Source organism: Scophthalmus maximus, chromosome 6 (genome assembly GCF_022379125.1).
Source record: "Scophthalmus maximus strain ysfricsl-2021 chromosome 6, ASM2237912v1, whole genome shotgun sequence".
Lineage (NCBI taxonomy): Eukaryota > Metazoa > Chordata > Actinopteri > Pleuronectiformes > Scophthalmidae > Scophthalmus > Scophthalmus maximus.
This window is the reverse complement of record NC_061520.1, coordinates 24,541,044-24,561,217: the sequence shown is the minus strand read 5'-3', so window position 1 is coordinate 24,561,217 and position 20,174 is coordinate 24,541,044. Positions and strand designations below refer to the sequence as shown.

Here is a 20,174-nt window from a genome sequence, read left to right as displayed (position 1 = left end):
AGTGAGGTCTTTGAAACTGCTTCTGAAAAGCTGCAACCAAAATCGCAGTTAAACGCAGTTAATGATAATTTTGTAAACTTCCGTCGAGGCCCACAGCTGCGTCTTAAAAAAACGTAGCCACTAAAAAATAGAAAACTGATTAAAAAAACAAACACTGAGGACCGTGCGTTCGACACATGCTGCTGAGCAGATCGTTGTAAAATATACATGCATGTCATGATAGATTTGTTTTGACATTCAGTACGGTACTAATAAATATAGTTATGAACGTGTTTTCGAATGTTTTAGTGTGTGTGTGTGTTATTGATCCTGGCTTTTTAATTTGTTTGACTTCATCAGTAGAAGATCACCAGCCTCATCGTGACAGCAGGCTGCGCTTGTGATCTGACTGCAGGGCGGTCCGGGATGCTGTGACCACCTTGTAAAATCTGTTTTGGATTGACTTGAGTTATGGCTCTCAAAAGAAGATCAGTTTTCATCAGAAATATGTCACAACTGTTCATAGTGTTAAGGTCCAGTGAGGTTGGAAATTAGATGTATTGGATTTATGGTGCGGCCCTTACTCAACAGTAAGGATCCATACTGCGCCCTGATGAACAACACATAACTTATTTTCCATCTGCCTGCTGGTCACTCCCCACCATCCTCCCCGGATCTGGGACGGACACGGATGGAGGGATGGAGGGAGGAGAGGAGGGGGAGGTGCTGGCTAATGCCAATGAGGCCTAATTAGAGAGATTAGAAGTAGAGGGAGTGACTCACACTACAATGGCAGCTCTGACCTAAACACTTACCCAGCCCATTTAATCCAGTTCATATCCATTATCTTTGGCCTCTTTGTGCTCACTCGCCCTCTGTCCCGCCACTTACTGCCGAATGTCGTTCTCACTTTTATCTTCATTTCTTCTTCTTCGCGCGAGGAAAGGAAGGATCGGTATGAATGTGACTGAGGGGTGGAGGGAGATCTGGCCTTTGGCTCTTTCTCGTGCGTCGAGTCCTTTCTGCTTTTATCAAGGGAAAATGAAATCGATGAGATTTAACGATATAGGCAGACAGAGATGTGTCTCCTGCCAAGTGGTCACATTTATCTGACACAATAAACCAAGTGATACAACACAACCTTAAACCAGCATGGCAATCTAACTGCCTGTTGGACTTTAGGATGTCCTTAATTTTGTAATTATAATTGTAGTATAATTTCTTTAATCAAATCTGACCCCAGTATAGAACCTAATCTTTTTTAAAACCCTCATCAAAACAATATGGTTTGACTTTTTTTATGGTTTGACTATATTTTCTTCAGAATTGCGGACGTAACGGTTTCATTTTGTCCTTGTGCTTTTACCTACAGCAGATGTAATGTTCCCCTGCTGGTGTTCGTCATGTCACTCACTGAAACGGATCTTTAAAAAGACTCGGGGAGAGGGAAAATAATTAATAAGAGATTTGAAAGGGTCGGGCTAAAACACTCACATAAAGTCTGCCATACACACTCTTAAAATTGTGAACTTATTTCGAACAGCAGCCATGTCATCAATATTAATATTAGGGGTAGAGTTACTTCCCCACATCATGGGTTCTCCAAAAATATTCCATTAAAAAATCTAAAGAGATAAAGACATCACAGACGTGAACATAGTTAATATGAGCATTTTCATTATGTTATATTACTATGATTCCATCACAAGATAACCATCTGAATTATTAAAAATATTGAACTGTTTTCTCTGAATAAGTCATATTACCACATGAAAACCATGGAAACCATGAAGAAAAAAAACAATTTTTGCTCCTAAGCTTGTGAGTAAATGGTCATAACATTTTTATTCAGTTAAAGTGTCAGATCAGGAAAGAAAGGGTTGATCCAATTAATGAGTGATGTGCAACTATTTCCCCCTTAACTACAACATCAATGAAATAGATAAAAATATATATTTCTTATATCAGGAAACGGTGAGAGAGCAGGGAAATGACACAAAGACTCGAGGCTTTGTATGAGAGTGGGGGGTTTTCAGGATGAGATCTCTGCGTGAGGGTAAAGGTGTGTCCATTCAAGTGGAAGCGAGTATCAGCAGCCACCACTCTGCTCCATCACCAACAGCTCAGACCAGCTTCGGTCCCACATCAGAGGGGCCCCGTTCAAAGGGCCTCCACTGGCCCCGGGAGCACCAGGGGGCCGAGGCAGACGGCCGCGGCAGGCCGACTTTGGGTCACCCTGATAAGGCGTTCAGGCTCGCTCCTGGGCTGAGCCGGGAGTGCGGAGTCTGGGATGCGGAGAGCGCCGCGCCTTTGATCCGCTGCAATGGCCTGACTCCTGCGCGCGATAAGGCCTCAAATCCCGCTCAGCTACGATCAAATAGATAATTTCACGGGCACACGTGTGTCCACAAAGCACATGCCCCCTGGGGCACGCACAAATTCCACAGCACTGTTTGGAGTGAACCCTGATAATAAAGTTGGGCCGATGCATTGACCTTTATAAGCCTATACAGCCGGGATGAGTGCTTCAACGGAGAGTCGTAAAATAAAGATTAAGACAAAATCAGGCTAAAAGATTGACATAACATCTGTGTGTTTCAGTTGATAAGCAGGTCGACTGCTCACTGTGACTGGAAGGCAGTGTCTATCAATGCCTTCAATCTGGGCCTTGAATAAATGCCCCCGACAGTTCAAATACCACACAACATGGGAGCAAAATTCCAGGGAACGTAATCCTCTAGAGGAGGATGCATGGAAAGGAAATCCTACAGCAAGACTGGACCTAAAAAAGGAAAGAAATGAGGTCCAGGTCAGAGGGATGTAGGCCAGCGTTGTCAAAAGGGCCACTTTCTCCTAGTTTGCTGACAATCCACAATACCTCATTGTTTTGGGCATCAACAATTCATTTCGGTTTTTTTCACGATGAATATCAAATGTGATGCAAATATATGTACAAATTCAGAAGGAATTTCTATAGTATTTGTTTATCACCTCCTCCAAGGAGGTTACATTTTCACCACAGTCCATTTCTTTGGTGGTTGGTCTGCAGGATTACACAAAAACTATTTAGAGCATTTAGGGGAGATACGAATTTGGGTCTAGTGCATTCAAATGTGCTTTCATAAGGGAACTGTTGGGCCATGGCATAGGTATGTGTTTTACTGTCTGCCATTGTAGTCTGTCCATATTTTAAAATGTGCTTTGGTTAAAACCCACGGTACGCAAACTGACTTCAGATGTGGATTTGTATTCGAGAAGCACTGACAGCCTCAGTCTCTAACTGGTGTGTCTCTGCAGTCCAGAGCTGGGGCTCGGGAAAAAAAGCACAGAAGCCATTTATTTTTCACTGTTATTATTATAACAATTATCACCGCACCCAGGAACAATGCGTTTTCTCTGCTGGCAGAGGGCTTGTTAGAGGGGCGTTTAACAGAGCATAATAACTTTTGGTAGCCACGGCAACCAAGACAATGACGGATGATGACCCCTCACCGACACGTTCCCTCTTTGACTCCTCACCACGTGGCGTACACTGGTGATGCGTGTGAATAAAGCAGCTTACAGGAACATAATGTGGTACAAAGGCATTATCTATAGAGATAAGGGGAGTACATCATTTTTTACATCACTTATTGTACATACGCTTGAATCTTCATGTTAATGATGCATTTGCTCTTGTGTAATACAGGGCACACTGTAAAAAACATGTTTTGCATTGTACAAATTATTATGCTGGTTTTCATATACTAATAAGATCTATGGTCGTAAATTTGGAGTAGTCTAGTTAGTAGTAGTTTGTAGTCCCGCTGATACACACTTTAATGACTTATTAAACTTATCTGAAACATAGACACTTGAAGTGTGATTGGAACTACCTAAAATGACAGAAACTTATTATTAAAATAATTTTACGTGTACTTGTGACTTCTTAGTTTGGTCCATGGACCATGGGCTAACATGAAGGGGGGTGGGGTTTATGACCAGCACTGCAGCCATCCACCAGGAGGCGATACAATGATCTTGGCTTTTGAGGAGCTGGCATTTTGTCCATCTAGTTTATTGCTGTGAACTACTAGTTGACTGCCCAATGTGACCCAAACACACACAAAACACTCCAACCATCTGATGGCTCATAGGTGGAATGACTGTGAAGACTGTGATATTAAACCAGGATCTAAAAAAAGGAGGCAGTCTGTTCTCCGTGCTGCAAAGTTCGAAGACCTGTTTCATCACCGGGTGGCCAGAATGAACGGCGAGACGAAACATGATGATGTTGCGTTAGCAGCCATCTGCAGTGCAGCTTAAAACACTTAGCTTGCAACCTAAAAGGCCTGTGCGAGTGTGGGCATTCCTGCCGTTCTTCTGGGCTCTCGTGTAATGCATCAGCGTCACCCAACGATCGTGCAGCTCAAAACAGGGTGGGATCAAAGCCTGACACATATCATAATGGACAAACTGTGTATCATTTCCACCAGGGGGGATTGGATTCAATGTGTGACTCAGGCAGTGTTACCAACAAGGATGTAAGAAAACCCCATCTAGATGAGACAACATGCACTCCCCTCACCAACGATTTTCGATTTTCACCTCCTGGAAGTTGAAACAAAGTAAGGGTGGGGGGTGTGAAAAGGGGGCTTGTGGCAAGGACAGGGGGATGTGTGGCTGTGCCTGCGAGCAGGGCAAAAATGTGTGTGTTTTTAATGTGTGTGAGTGCGTGTGCTAATTTTGGATAATAGGCCTGGGAGCAATGTTGCTGGCTGGAGCACAGCTCCCTGGTTTAATGGTAATTAGATTTTGCTTTTGGTTGGCTCGCGCGGCGCCTGTCAACATCATGTCACAGCAGTGGTCTTTGGAGTGACACCGCCTGTGAGCCTTTTTTTTTTCACTGGCCAGTGCCCAGAACAGGGCCACCGGCACGAAGGCAGAGCGAATTGCACAGTCCAACAACACACACAACTACATGGAGGGTGAGGGGAGGGCAAAACCAAACAGCAAGTGATGGTAGTGGAAGATGAAGGGTGTGTGTTCGTGCGCCTGTGTGTGTGGGTGTGTGCTTGTAGGGGGGGTTTAGACTGGGTTTGGTCAGCGGGTCGGGTCAGTCTTTAAGGAAGATGATATTTCCCAATCAATGCAGCCAAAGGTTTGACTAATGTTTTCCAATACTAAATCATCACGTCCACAAATATAACCAAAGATACACAAGCAACAGCACCCACGGTGAAATCCTCCCAGGAGGTTCATAACACTTTCGTTACATTTTGTGTTCAAGAATGTACATATTTTTGAGATTTGCCAATATCTATGGTTTTCCATCCATCCATCCACCTGCCCTCTGTATGTGCTCAATAACAGTTAAACACAAATCACAGTACAGCGAATTGGAATACAGGCTCGGATTAGGTCACTGTTTCAATTCACATTCAGACACTGGTGAACTGCAATTCACATCAGCACATGATAACATTGTCAGTAGGGATGGTATTGTTGAGATTTTAACAGTACTGCTAATCCATGAAAGCTTAAACTAATGAAAGTATAATTATGAATACCATATTCCATTTCTGCCAGTAGATCCCCATTTTTGCAGCAAATTTATTTCCTCAATGTCCAGATCTTACTGACACAAGGGTCTATATGTTGGACTATTCAGTGCAGGACTTCAGTTCCCATCCATCAGTGTCAGTGGGTACTAGAGCCGATCTACTTTTCTACACAACTCCTAACACTAACAGTATACAAGACAGGATGGAGGGATCAATATTTACATTAGGGTTCTGTTTGTTGCTTATTAAAGTAATATTTCTATATTTCTATTGTTCATAAAATCTTCTAATAATGACAGAGAAGTTTACAGATGTCTGTTCTCAAAAGCCCTTTACCAAAGTCCCAATGAGAATATAAACTTTGAAAATTGTAATGCATGTTATGGTTTTGGTTTGCTTTTTTCAGCAATGTTCAGCAAATTCCTGAATTTTTTTAGACTTAATCCGTCAGTTGTCATTATCATTCACTGCCATATAACCTGCAGACTCACTCATTCCGCTCTCTTTATTCTAACAATGTGCAAGCCTGCAGTGCACTTTCATGCACTTATCGACACTAAGCATTGGCTCAGAAGCTCTAATTTTGTACCAAATCATTTCTCCTCAACAGAAGATGAAGTTGTGCTGTGCATTAGTGGGATAATTGACTGTTCCGTGGTTCTGTGTGAGGGTCAACGGGCTCAGTCCCACTGATCATTTGAGCAGCAACAACGTCGTCAGTAACAGCAGTCGGCTACAGTGTTCTGATGAGTGGCGGTGGTCGATTGGACACAACCTCCCGGTGTCTGTGTTTCAACTTGCACATTCCCCTTTCATTTTAACACGGTCTAAACAAACAATTGATTCCCATGCCCAACTACTCCTGCTGAGGGAAAGAAACTTTTGTTTTCTTAAAAATGTGAACCTGGGATTACTTTCCCCCCCTGTGGGATCAGGATCTATTCAACTGCATTCTCACAATCAGAAAGTTCAATCCAATTCAGAGTCCAATCGCCATTAAATGCTGAAACGTGTTCCTCAGCTCTGTTTAGATGAGGGCAGTCGGTTGACAGGGAATATCGTTCTGCTGTCACATGGTTTTAGGTTATAGACAATTTTACTTTTCCCGAAGAAAATATGAACTTGGGATGATTTCGATTAGGTGTTGTGATGGCTCGGTGGTTTAGTTTGGAGTTTCCCACAAAGCCAAAGCTGATGCAACAGATCGAAGCACTCGTGATTATCCTGTTAAAGTTAGCATACGTAGAGGAGAGCCAACAAAACTAAATCCAGCTAGCTGCAGTGCAGACTGTTAAATGGATCCATCACATCTCTCAAACCTCTGTGCGAGACACTTGGGTCAGTAGCCCATTGCATGTATAGATCTGTCTTTACATAGAACATATTTGTTGGCTGATACATTCGTGTTTAAAATCGTGTAATCCTATAATCTTTAAATGCAGACTCAGGTTCAACTCCAGGTGACCTGGATATATCAACTGCAGCTCTGAATGAAAAATTAATTGGGAGGTGTCATCTGGTTGAGATCCAAATTTTAATGATTGAAAAATGCTGACCAAAAGTTTTCATAGAACAAATAACAATCAACCATTGAATAAAGAACATAGTACAAAATGCACTGAATTAGCAGGAAAGCTGTTTTCTGGCCTCCTGTACACACACACACACACACACACACACACACACACACACACACACACACTGAATTACTTTGCCATGCTATTCTCTCTCTCTCTCCCTCTCTGTGTGGCACCTAGAAAATACTTGAGAGAAGCGTCAGGCTTGGCTGGTTTCCATTCGATTTCCCCTGCGGGTCATCCATCGGCATGGGGACGTGGCGAGCCGGAGCTACCCAGCCCCGAGGTGATTAACGGAAGAAAGATGGCTGCAGTTCTCAGCGTAAATCCAAAGGCTTTTCAGGTGGAACACGGGTGCTTGTCTAGCGGTGAGGAATGGGGGAAGGCTTCATCTCATCCAGCACTGAAAGCCTCTCTCCGTCTCTTGTCCTTACTCCAGTTTTAGCAAATGTCTCAAGACAAAAGGAAAGTTGCCATGAAAAGGAGGGCTGGGAGGATAGAGAGGGAAACTTTGAAAGAAAACGTTTTTTTTGTAAGAAGACCATGAAATAGAGGAAAAAACTAGTGAGAACTGTACTCAGAGAAAGACGAGGAAAGGGTGACTGAGGCTGAGAGAGCTCGAGTGGAAACCTGTGCACCCTGGGGTGATATTAGTGAACCACATCTGTTGAACATCTGGCGCGAGGATCTGAACACCTCCAGCGGCCTGCTCAGGAAATCTTGAATTTAGCAGCCATGCTCGCAGAGAGGGTGAGACAAGCCTCAATCGTGCTGCAACCACCGGAGACGACAGCCAGGTGAACTCTTCATCATCCACCCAACGTGTTCTCACTGCAATGTGAAAATTGCAGTTACCCAAAGCCACAGTGCATTTGCTTTTAAAATTGTAGATTCTGCAGGTGTCCACAATACAACTAGAATAGGACTTCAGGAATTGATGTCATCTGCAGTGTTTGTACTTAATGCATCCCTGCTGAAAGCTATTTCAATTCAACTTTGGTTTTCCCAGTTCATCCGTGTGTCTAACTCTGCTCAAACACAACTAGACTTGCAGGAATCAAATCACAGTCAGACTAACGGTGGTTCACTTGTCGTGCGGATACTTGTTAATTTCACTTAACAGCATAATACAACCTCTTAGCTGATTGTTGAGTGGCTTTAGTCACTTACAATTTGTCTGCTTGGAACCCCATCATGTGCTCAAATTACCTTGAGCAATTATCATACCCCGAACTCCTCTATGATTGATTTTTTTTATCCATAAATTGCCAGATAACCTGTGAGGGACTGCTGTTTCTGTCCTTACGTATTTTAGGAATGGAGAGAATCAAATTAATTACAGAGAGTAAGTCAAGTCAAGTACTTGGTAACTATAGTGAAAGCATAACAGGAAAAATCTAAGTTGCTATTAGAACTTTGAACTCCTACAACGGCACAACCACAGGCATGTCCACCCGGTAGGGTTCATGTCTGTATGGTCAGTTTTCCGGACAGACAGTTTTAATTACTCAGGTCAGCAGTCAGGTCTCTAGGGATGGCAATGAAGCTGAGGTGTGTTGGTCCGTTTGTCACTTTGAATCAACTGAAACATCTCAACTACTCCGGGATGGATTGGCATGAAATTTGATATAGGCCTCCAATGTTCCACAAGGATAAATCCTGATGACTTTTCATCTTGTGAAGTTTTCAAATGAAATGGCACAACATTTGGCACAGAGACATGGTTCCCAGATAATGTATCGTATATGATGTTAACACTCCCCTGACTTTCTATATAGTGCAAATATAAGGTTGAAATTTTTGGTCAGGAGCAAAATGCCTTGACAACCAATGGATGGATTGACATGACATTTTTAGTTTTTAGTTTCTGCAACTGTATTGCACTGAAGTTTGCATCTCTGTTTGGGAAAAAAACTGATGTGAGCAATTCTTTTCAAAATGGACTCTAACAAAGTAAGACTGATTTACCCAAACCTGGAAAACCAGCTGCCAGTAGCCTCATCATCACTACCATCTGACATCAAACGCCCTGCCAGAGAGAAGCTCTTCCAACCATCGCATTAGGGACGTTAGTCTGATATGTGTGCTCAATAATTAAGTATGGCCCCCAAAGGATGACATAAACATGCAAATGACCCTTAAGTAAAAAATCCTACCCTGTTTTGTTTTTTTTGTGGTTTGACATCGTGACACTGTCTAACTATTTCCAAGGATGCTCACAATTAACCAGCACAAGAGCCGCATTAAACTACTTCCTGCTTGTGTTAATTTGAATCACTTAAACATAATTAACTTTTTTTATACTTTTTCCAACGTTTACACCCTACAAAGGCTAAGGAACTGGATCTGGAAAATAAGTTATTTTCTTTCTTTTTTTTAAATGACGCGTGACATGTCTGTCAGTCAGTGATTCCCCTGATTTCCAATGTTTTCATTCTTATTCTTCGCAAGACTTGGACCGAAAGTAATTCATATGAATGTAACTGAATGGCAATGTGGCAAAATCCTCCACAACCCTCGTCTCGCAATGGGTCAGAGGGAGAATTGGCTCAGGGATTGAGAAACAAACAGAAAACATGAAGTCAAATAAGACAGCTCCGAGAGGACAAAGCACCAACGAACAAGGGGGCTTAAAGCACACTAGATATGTGAGATAGAGAGGGGGTGAGGTCACTAGAGATTAAGAAAGAGGAGAAGGCCTTGCTGTTTAAACCACCTCCCCGTAGAACTAAGACAAATTGGGCTGCGGCTTGTCTCGGCGGCCCCCAAGTCCCTATCTGTCTCTGTGGAGGAAGCCAGCATCTCCCAAGCATTTAAGTGGAAAAACCAACGCTACTGCAAGAATTTAATGAGAAGGACTCTGAACTGCTCTTTGCTCAGAGTGACACAACACTTCTTAGCATGTAGTGATTTTCCCTCTCACCATCTCTCTTCTTTATTCACTGACTATTCCCACTGCCCACAATGGAGGACTGGAGTCAAGCAGGAAACCAGCTCAGGCTCACTCAATCCTCAGTGTTCGGATGCAAAAGAGACCTCTGCATACTTATTATTGGGTCATCATAGTGATGTAATTTTAATAAATAATCCTCCTATGTTAGAGGGAGGCTCATTATTGATTTAAATTTCAGGTTTTTTTTATGAATTATTTTATATAAAGATGCCCGCCACTGATGCAGTGATGCACTGAAGTAACACTACTACACCACTGCTGTACAGGGTGTGTAAATGTGTTGTCACTACTAGTTGACTACACATTAAACAGAATGTAAATTCTGTTCATACTTAGATAAGAAAACTCAAAATTTGAAAAAATTGGTGAATGCATGAAGTGTTCTCCTATATCTCTCAAAGGAACGATTTACAAACAGTTATTCATGCCCATTGTAATATATTGTTCATTCTGATGTTCATCCTGCCTCTGATGAATGAGCATTTGACTTAAAGTACCCAATATTTTCAGTTTCCTCCCACAAAAAAGACATTTTCGCATCACTAAACAGACGGCACATGATTCGTCGCTCTCACTTATTGTAGGTCCAATGCATCCGGACGCATTTTAGTCTGCGTCCGTTGGTAACGACTCTTGAAAAATGAACAGAAAGTTCTGGACTCCTACGCATTGGAGTATTAGTCTGTCTACGCAGGCTACCATCTCATTTTTAAAACAGATCACAGTTAATGGCTCGACAGTCATGGACAACACAGGAAAGAAAATCAGAGTTGATAAAAAGGTTTGTTCTTCCATTGTAAATATTTGATCAAGGCCGAAATCATGAGCAGCCATGAGATTGATGTGCAGGCACTGAATTTTTTGAGGGCTGCTGATGTGAGATTGGAAGACCAGAAGAAGTGAAGGGTGCAAAAAATTAATTTAGTGGAAGTGGGGAGCGGAGGAGCTTTCATGCGAGGGGGAGCTGGGTTTAAAGTGGGGAAAGGGGTTGATGGATGAACATTTTCTACACTGGACCGATCAAGTGAAAAACTTTATGAATTCATGCATGGTTATAATGCAGAGTTCAGTACAAACAAGCTATGCACGCAAAAACACATTCTGATTTATACACACGGAAAACATTTTACACAATAATTTCAAGTTTTCACCCATTATCTAAACATGATGATGTCATCGACATGAAATAAACACAAATTATAAAATATTAAAGTAGTTTCTAAAATTGTTGGCTGTAAGCATCAGGGAGAGGCAATTCAATGTGCAAATTTAACAGCAATTTAGAATTAATTCAGTAATATTGAACCTTACTTAAAAGGCTCGACAGGTAACACAGGTAGTTAGTCAAGAGCTGAGCACTATATCTTTGTAAATGTCAGCTATAGAGCATCACCTATCTAAAGCTGATTTACATTAGCAAACACAAGCCACCATAAGCTTCTCATACCAGTCCAAGTAAGGGTGTCAGGCCCTGAGAGCCCCTTGAATTCTTAATTTTTTTAAATTATTTTTTAACTTTAAAATGACATAGCCTTACTGTAAAATTGGAGTACATATAGAGACAGTCACCCAAACCATAACCGTAACCCTTACCTTTACAAGCTCATCAACCATGTGTTGGTAAATCAAATAAAGCCCAACGATGCTCTGAGGCGCAAAGTATTTGTGGCGTACCTCCTGTCACCGGCAGAGGAGCTTTCTGACAGTAAATTACAGTAGTGCCCCGAAGTAGTAGCGCTGCTCAGAGGGTGAGGTATAACCTCTTGTCTTGAAAGCAATGCCTTAAGTTTTTGATGAGACTGCTCAGTAAACATCAGTTAATGCTAACGTTGGCAATGTAGCAATAGGAAAACGAACCTGCTGAATAAAAGATGATTATCATAGATGGAAATAGGAGACAGAGTTTGCTTTCCTCAAAGAAAAGTCAGTTGTTGCCATATATCTTCATGGTCATCATATTTATTTCCTCATTAACTGCCAAGGATGAGATTTTTAAAATGTGCCCTTACGCGTCCTCAACACTTTGCATCTTGATGCCGACTTTGAGATTCATCCTGAATCCTAATTTTCATTTTCACTTGATACATTGCAGCAAATGCAAGTCATTAATGAACACAAACACTTAACAACTGTAAAATTAAGTCATATTAGGTGTATATGTGTGTGTGCACGCGTGTGTGTATTTGTTTTCAGTCTAGTGGAAAAAAAGGGATATATATGGCTTGATTGAGTGGATTGTGGTGGATTATTCACGCCACATTTTTTTTCTCTCACAAATGAAACGAGTTCAATTACAACCTGACAGAAGAACAATAAAATGAAATTTAAAAATGTGGGAAGAATGAATAAATGATCAAGGGAAATGAAGCACAGCTAAATAGAAAAGAAAAGTAACTGAGTGAAAAGTGTTAAGTAAAACATAAGGACTGTTGTCTAACTGGCACACCAGATATCCAAGTAAGACGGTGACATTTCATTCACCTTTCTGGGGGAGAAAATACCTGCTTCCATTCTTCCATTATACTGTCGGCAGGAATGACTGATGGAGGCATTTCACCGCTCAAAATGAGGAAAGCATTCCGGGAAAGGCAGGAACACCCATCTACACCTTTCACCAGTGTATTGGAGAGCTGTCACAGCTCCAGAGGGAAGGGCCACCTATTGAGCCTGACAAAAGAACACAAAGTGTCTGAAAGTCCTGACATGTGCCGGGGGGGGCGGCTGCGAGGCCTCAAGAACCACCCGGCCAACGTCAGGGGTGTCCCGTCACATCGCATCGCACGGCTTCCAAAAGCGACTGGCGGTCACAAGTTTCAGTCCACGAGGGCAGGTGGAGCGCAAACTCCTCTCTTTGGCGCCGGCCACGTCCATTTGTTTTCCCATCTCATCTCCTCCTCCCCTCAACTTCCCACTCTTTGTTTGGTGTCGCCGTCGGTTTGGCTCCTTGGACTCCGTGCCAGTCGACAGCCTGTCAGTCTGAGCTCCTTTTAACACTCAGCGGCCCTGCACAGTGACACAGAAGCTCCCATCGGCATCGCGCTTAGCAAAATGGAAAAAGAAAGAAAAAAGAAAAGGGGCTTGGCTGCATACACCTCTCCACTCTCATCAGCATCTCGTGCCGTCTCCGTGTCTTTCTCCTTCCTCTTTGTTTTTCCCATCTCTGTGTCGTGTTCCCGCCTGCACGCAACCGCAGCCTGCCAGGGCGTCTTGCAGTATTTACTGGTTTAACAAGAGGGAGAGGAGACCCCCCAAAAAAAGAGAGGAGAAAGTGTACGGGCTTTCAACTAATCTTTCACTCTGCGTCTGTGGGAAACACATTGTGTTTATATAAGCGCTAATACTGTACAAGAGCTGTTCCAAAACGATATATGTTCATTCAAATGGATCAAAGAAAGAAGGCCCAGCACCTAATTTTCAGGTATTGCTGTTGACGCATTACACTTTTAGCCTCTTTTAGCTATTCTTGGTTTCATAGCAAATCTGTTTTTTCCCATTCGAAAACTCTTTTGAAATGTGGCCGTAGTGGACGGAGACTGCTTCAAAGTATATTTGATGCTGGATCCGGCGCAGGATTCTTTTCTTTTCTTTTTGTTCCCAAGAGTATTAGTCAGAGGTAAGAATGAAATGTCTGCTTCTCCTTTTTTTTTGATAATGGCAGCGGGGAGCACATATGGCATCTAACACAAAAACCCTGCCGGAAGCGAAGAAGACCAAGCAGAGTGAGCCGAGTGAGGACAGTGAGCAAAATGTGAGGAGGAGGAGGCTGCTTGACGACGCAGTGGAAGAGCAGCTCTCGCGGGCTCGACTGAGCCGCATGTGGGGACGCGTCTTCCACAAAAGGATAGGGGAGCATCCCTCTCCTCCGAATTAGCAGTGGACTTGATTAAAGCAGTGAAGTGGAACGATGGGTGGGGAAGGGAAACGTGGAACCCCTTGTGACTGTCGAAGCACATTGCCTCACTTCCATTGGCCCGGCGGGTCGCTTGGAGACGGGCCGGCGGCGAAAGAAAGGGAGGGCGCGCCGGCTCCGTCTTGCCCAGAATTCTCGGCGGTCGCGCTGCACCGTGGGGCCACAAGCCCATGAGGTGCACGGGGGGGGGCAACTGACGAGAAACAGATTAAAAGCTAAACAAGGCAGGTGAGGTGGAGAAACACTGATCGGAAGAAAAGGAAAACCACGCGCCGCGTTCGGCTTTAGCACCTCTGCACTCAGTATCATCATCACTATTGTTTTCATTATCGGGCCTATTTATCTTTAGTTCCTTATGTGCAGCAGAACAGCATCATCTCCTCTTAAAAATCAATAGTACAATAGAGAGGATGTTTTTTTTCTTAGTTGTTTTTTCTTTTACCCCATTTATCTGCCTCCCGATCTCTCTCTCTCTCTCTCTCTCTCAGGCGGCTACACGCCGACTGCTACCAACGTGGCATCCAACATAGATAAATGCCTGACACCACCACCCATGCTGCATCATGCATGCACCTAAATATACACACACACACACACACACACACACAGTATCTTTTAATAAATCTGCTAAGGGCTGGTGTTGACAGGCTTTGTGCGGACTGATAGAATGACCCATGAGCCGATATGCAAGCGTTTTTTCCTGACCACAGCGGAGGCCCGATAATAGCCCGGTGAGCACCGCGATGATGGCGATGATAATGTTGGCAACTGAGGGCCACGGAGCATATCCGATTGCTCCCCCGAATGTCAACCTCCACCCCCCCCCCCCCCCCCCCCCCCCCCCCGCCCCCCGTATCACTGCAACAGAAATAGCGAGAGAGAAAAGGTCCGTGACACGGAGGCCCGCTTAACAGTGAGGAGAGGAGCATGTGCATATACACACACACTCTCTCGCAGCAGGAAGAAAGGAGGGTGGATTAGAAACAAGGAGGGAGGCAAGAGACAGGGACAGATGGGAAGGAAGGGTGGTGAAAAGATGTGCTAGCTCAGGCACTGGTGAGATTACAATGACTGTGTTCTGTTTCCCCTCGCAGCCGGGAGCGACGCGGCCCGCTCATTTCTTCTGCAGCAGAGAGCGACACAGTGGAGGCGAGGCATCTCTTTCTGTCCTCGTCCCCCCTCCTGTTTTTCGCGCTCTGTCTTGTGCGTTCGCTTGACCCGGGGCTGGAGTGCGGCGCGGTGACAGGGGCGTGATGCCTCAGCACTGACACCGCGCCGCAGACGGGAAAAAAGCAAAACCGATGCCCTGTGTCGGCGAGCGGTCGCCCCGCGGCAACACTCGCTGGGTTCTTTGCCTTTGCTCGCGACAAAATCGGATGTTTTCTGGCTGCAAACTGGCCATTGTGTGGACAACCAGGGAGGGGGCAGATTCACAAGCCCCCTCTTTGTAATGGCACTCGGCTTTAATCACTTCGAGCGTTGCTCTGCGGCAAGTGATGACATAATGGAGGTGGGCGTCAGACTGAGCCCGGAGGATGAAGGCCCGCGAACACTGCTGGTCGGGAGGTCACCTGCGGCCGTCGGCGCCTCCGAGCCGAGGAAATCACAGGGAGCCACTTCACGGATGAATATGCGATGATTTCTGCTCTATGGATATACAGACAAATACAACACTGCGCTCCAGACATGACATATAGAACACTGTCGTCTTTTTTTTCTGATGCCTTTCCTCGAGCTTTTATTTTGTATTTTTGGTGTGAGAAAATCTTCATCACGAACATCAGTCGAACACATACAACACACTGCAACACGTGAACATTCGATCAGAGACCTATCGCGGATCTCTTTATCACTGCTGCACAGCTGAACACAACACAACATCCATTTTAATCATCTTCGACTGCCGTCTGCATTTTTTGTCTCGTGTTGCCCAAACAATGTGATGTGTATTGAAATCACTGGCACAGATCCGGCAAACGGGAGACACACACAGTGAGCATTTGCATAATGGAACACAGCGAGCGAGGATCTTTACAGGACCTCTCCTCCCACTATCATCGTCACTTCACACTAAAGTAGGTTCCATAAATTAGTTGGATGCATTATTTCTCTGTTTTTTTTAATTTTGTAGCTGCGGCCCGCATTTGCATGTGGCCCACGGGCGACGTGCTATATACTGTATATATATATATATATATATATATATATATACATTTTATTTATTTTTTTAAATAGAAAGCCGATCTTGCCTTTCCAGCCCAATCTCCCAGCTAAGAGGCTGACTAATAGAAAAGACGAGCGCACGCTGGAGGTAAGGGGAGCGGCGCCGGGAGCCTGTGGATGATGATACCCACCAGGAGAGAAGCCCGCTCGTCTCTGTTTCCACATCATCTGCCAGCCGTTCAACGTGAACCCGCCACCTTGGGCTCGCACAGAGCCGGTATCATGACAACACGCAGCAGAGCCGTGGGCCGGGGGGCGGGGGGGGGTGAAAGAAGGGGTCAAGTAGAGAGGGGCGGATCATCAATGTGCCACGTCTGAGCCGGGGATTTGCCCTGGAGCGACACCGCTCACTTCCCCAGACATTGGTCGTGTCAGTAAAGCATCGCAGACTGGCAAGCGAGTATCCAGCCGTCCGTCTGCCTGTCGGTTCCCCGTGCGCACGGCATACTACTGAGATTCGAAATCGATTCTCACAGCACAATAAGGCATCTTTAGATTTTCCTATTGATTTTTTTTCATCTTTCGAAAGGACAGAGAGTGACATGCAGATGGCTTTGACATGAGTCACTTCACTTTGCAAGACATCCTCCCCAGCCCCTTCACATTACCTCTCGGAGCCGGCAGCCTTTTGGTTTTTATTTCACGTTTTTCTTCTCTCCCCCCCCCCCCCTTTTTTTTTGCACAGACTTGATTAATAACTGCTCTTCTCTGCAGGATATACAGGATACATACCAGCCGTTGGATACGTTACATTTCCTTTGAATATGCACATTACAACCAGACAGTTTGAGCAGCTAATGAGCCCGTTATTAATAAGTAACCACTGCGTCCTGACTGACATGTATCAAAGCATTTTGTTTTATTCACCATCAATATTAGTGTCAACGTGAAGAACATTTCCAACAGCACAACGGATCCTCGTATTTTCATGGAGCAACACCAATATATTCTCAACCTTTTGGTTAAACTATCCTTCCTGCCATCCATCCATCCATCCTACTTCTCCCTCCATCCATCCATCTCTCTCTCTCTCTCTCTCTCTCTCTCTCTCTCTCTCCCTCGCTCTTTTGCTTCTGGGCTCACTTGATTTGATTTCTCTCCAGATTTGAGATCAGATGGAATGCAAGATGAAAAATGGAGGGGATAAAGGGGCACGACAAAAATCCTGAATGTCTAACAAGAGCTCCATTTCCAAAATTGAAAAGTCAGTCTATCAATCCTAACAGTACGGATACGCTGGTAGGGATTTGTTACAGCAGTGACTGTGTTCAGGGGATAGCAGGGCAGCATGTTACGTGTGTGTGTGTGTGTGTGTGTGTGTCCTGACATGGTTTTAAACACAAGACATATAAGAGCTAATCTAGGCAGGCTGAAAAATAGGCTAATACCGTCTGACTAAGTGCCTCAGTGAGAAGGTGTCATATCCGTAGACGTCTGCAGGACTTCAACACAAGCGCTGATGAATTTCAACCCAATTTCAACCGAGATGCTGGTCGTGCCGGGAGTTTGGGGACAATTCAGGGACCCCTGATGCAATGGAGGGTACAGTGGAGTCACTAATGCAGTGTTCAAGGTTACTATAACGACCCTGTTTTGTTCACCCTATCGGTTCCAGTGCCGAGCGGAGTGCGGAGCTGGGTAACGTAACAGTATTAAATACAGACATGACACAAGGCCGACGGTGGCAGGGGGATTTTCTTCCTTCATCATGTCAGGGGTTGCATTTAAAATGTGTCCTTTAGTCATTTTATTTGTAAATCTTCTGAGAGCAGTATGAATAATCCCTCACGTCATATCGACGTAGAGGTGTACGGTGAGAAAAGCTACTCACCATTTTGTCCACGTTGTACAACCTCTATTAAATCGTATTTAACTGTTTTGAGAGCATGAGGACGAAGATGTCCCACGTTGCCATTAATAACGGTCTTCTGAGGCTGCATGGGGTTGGACGGGCTCAACAGCTATCTGTGGGACCATGCACAGCTGGAGAAATGTAGCTGGCATGGACACATGTGGTCAAGGTCAAATTTTTTGCAGACTTTCGGATCCCAATTTGCTACAACTGATTTCCCCTGCATGCTGGGTGGGAGTGAAAACACCGGAGGAGGTTCTGATTCCCTCCAGGCACCGGATCCCCAGGGATTAACGACTGGAGGGCTGTGGACCTCACACGCACGGGGGTCCGGGCCCTTTTAGCTTTAATGGGAGTAAGGAGTTCCCTGTTCGCGAAATGAATGTGGTAAAATATAGTTCAGTTGTTATATAACATGGCCAGAGATTAGCCCAATTAGAATAAGTAAGCATGTAGGAGACCGTGGTTTTTTCTTTCCCCTCAATTAAAAATCAAAGTTTTACGCTGCCATATGGATCCATAGAGTCTACACACAACCCCCAACCCCGACACACACATTGACAGAGTGCTGCTTTCCCCTCGGAACCAATTTGAATCTCGACTGCATGTTTTAGGGGGCTGGGGCTGGGGCTGGGGCTCTGGAGCGGCTCCACAGCCCCGCTGTCTTGCTTCGGGCGGTGAGATAAGGGCTCCGGCGTGCGCGCCGCCGGCTGACGGAGCATCACAGTGGGCTCGTTTAATCTCCCCGTACCACTGACCCAACTGTCAACCCTTCTGACGGTCCTCCGGCCACTGGGTCTGTCTGTCCTGTCCACAGTGCATTTATAGATACATATATATACATATATATATATATGTATATATATATATATATGTATATAAAAAATGAAAATGGAGCGCCGTTTAGACGGAGGACTGAGTTCCACCGGAGGAAAGAGAGCAGAGAGAATTGAACCACTATGATGCACTGGAGCTTCCAGTGGGTATGAACAGGTCGCCGAGCTGCATCAACAGCCTTTCATCAACTGCTTTCTGCGTCTCCGGCAGTGTCTGGCCGACGTGCCGGTGCCGGTGCCGGTGCCGGGGAAGCGCGTCAATCCAAACGGCACGAACATCCCCGGCCAGTGACCGGTGACAGTTTGTTCTGTCAGGGCACCTGATCCATCAGCCTATTAGAGATGGATTTCATCCCGACAAATAGCGTACACATACATCAATCAAATCAAATCAAACACAAAGCCCAGTGTTGGACTTGAAACTTACCGGGATGACAATCGGCCCAGAGAGGCACGAAGGCTGGCAACACGAGAGAGGAAATCCACCAGCAGCAGCAGCACGTTCGCAGTAGCCTCCACATTGTAGTGATGTGCACGTCGACATGCAAACAAGAAGCAGCGACAACTGTTGAGTTTCTCTCCCCCTTTTCTTTTTTTGATTTTGTTTTTGTTTTTGGGGTGGTCAAATTAGCGACGCCTTCGCTGCGTAAAGAGCCGCGTCGGGGACGCGGCGCAGACCGAGAGTGTGCACGGTGGACGGCTTTAGTTAGAGGTCCAAAGAAGAGTCTGACCTGCCAGAAATCCCCCCGAAATATTCCCGAATATCAGCATAACAGTCAGACACAGATGGTGACGGAGGAGCGCGTGTGTCGAGAGGGGAGAGTGGTTGGAGGAGACCGGAGCTGCGAGGGTCCGCACGGCGCCTTGTCGCTCATGCGGCTGCGGCGGCGAGGGGAGCGCTCGTCGGGCACACGGAGAGGGGAGAGTCGCAGGTGGCGTCGGCGGCGATGATGGTGGTGGTGGTGATGGAGAGGTGCTGCACTCTTCCCATTCCTCCATCCATCCAGGAAGTAACGTGTGAGCTCAAGTCCAGCAGAGACTTTAAAACAGTCTCGAGGAGGGAGAGGGAGAGGGGGAGAGAGAGGGAGAGAGAGGAGGAGGGAGAGGGAGAGGGGGGAGAGAGAGAGAGAGGAGGAGAGAGAGGAGGAGGGAGAGGGAGAGGGGGGAGAGAGAGAGAGAGGAGGAGAGAGAGGAGGAGGGAGAGGGAGAGGGAGAGAGAGGAGGAGAGAGAGGGGGGGGGAAGAGAGAGAAGAGGAGAGAGAGAGAGAGAGAGAGAGAGAAGAGGAGAGAGAGAGAGAGAG

General features: G+C 45.2%; 1 protein-coding gene across 1 annotated transcript in view; it reads right to left on the bottom strand.

Moving 5' to 3' along the window:
- LOC118309866 (receptor-type tyrosine-protein phosphatase gamma-like) overlaps positions 1–19,946 on the bottom strand; it is a 330,931-nt gene extending 310,985 nt beyond the window's left edge. The window contains exon 1 of the mRNA XM_035632434.2: positions 19,301–19,946. Coding sequence (XP_035488327.1) covers positions 19,301–19,394 — 94 coding nt within the window. The 5' untranslated portion in view covers positions 19,395–19,946. The remainder of the gene's footprint in view (positions 1–19,300) is intronic.
- Positions 19,947–20,174: the final 228 nt, after the last annotated feature.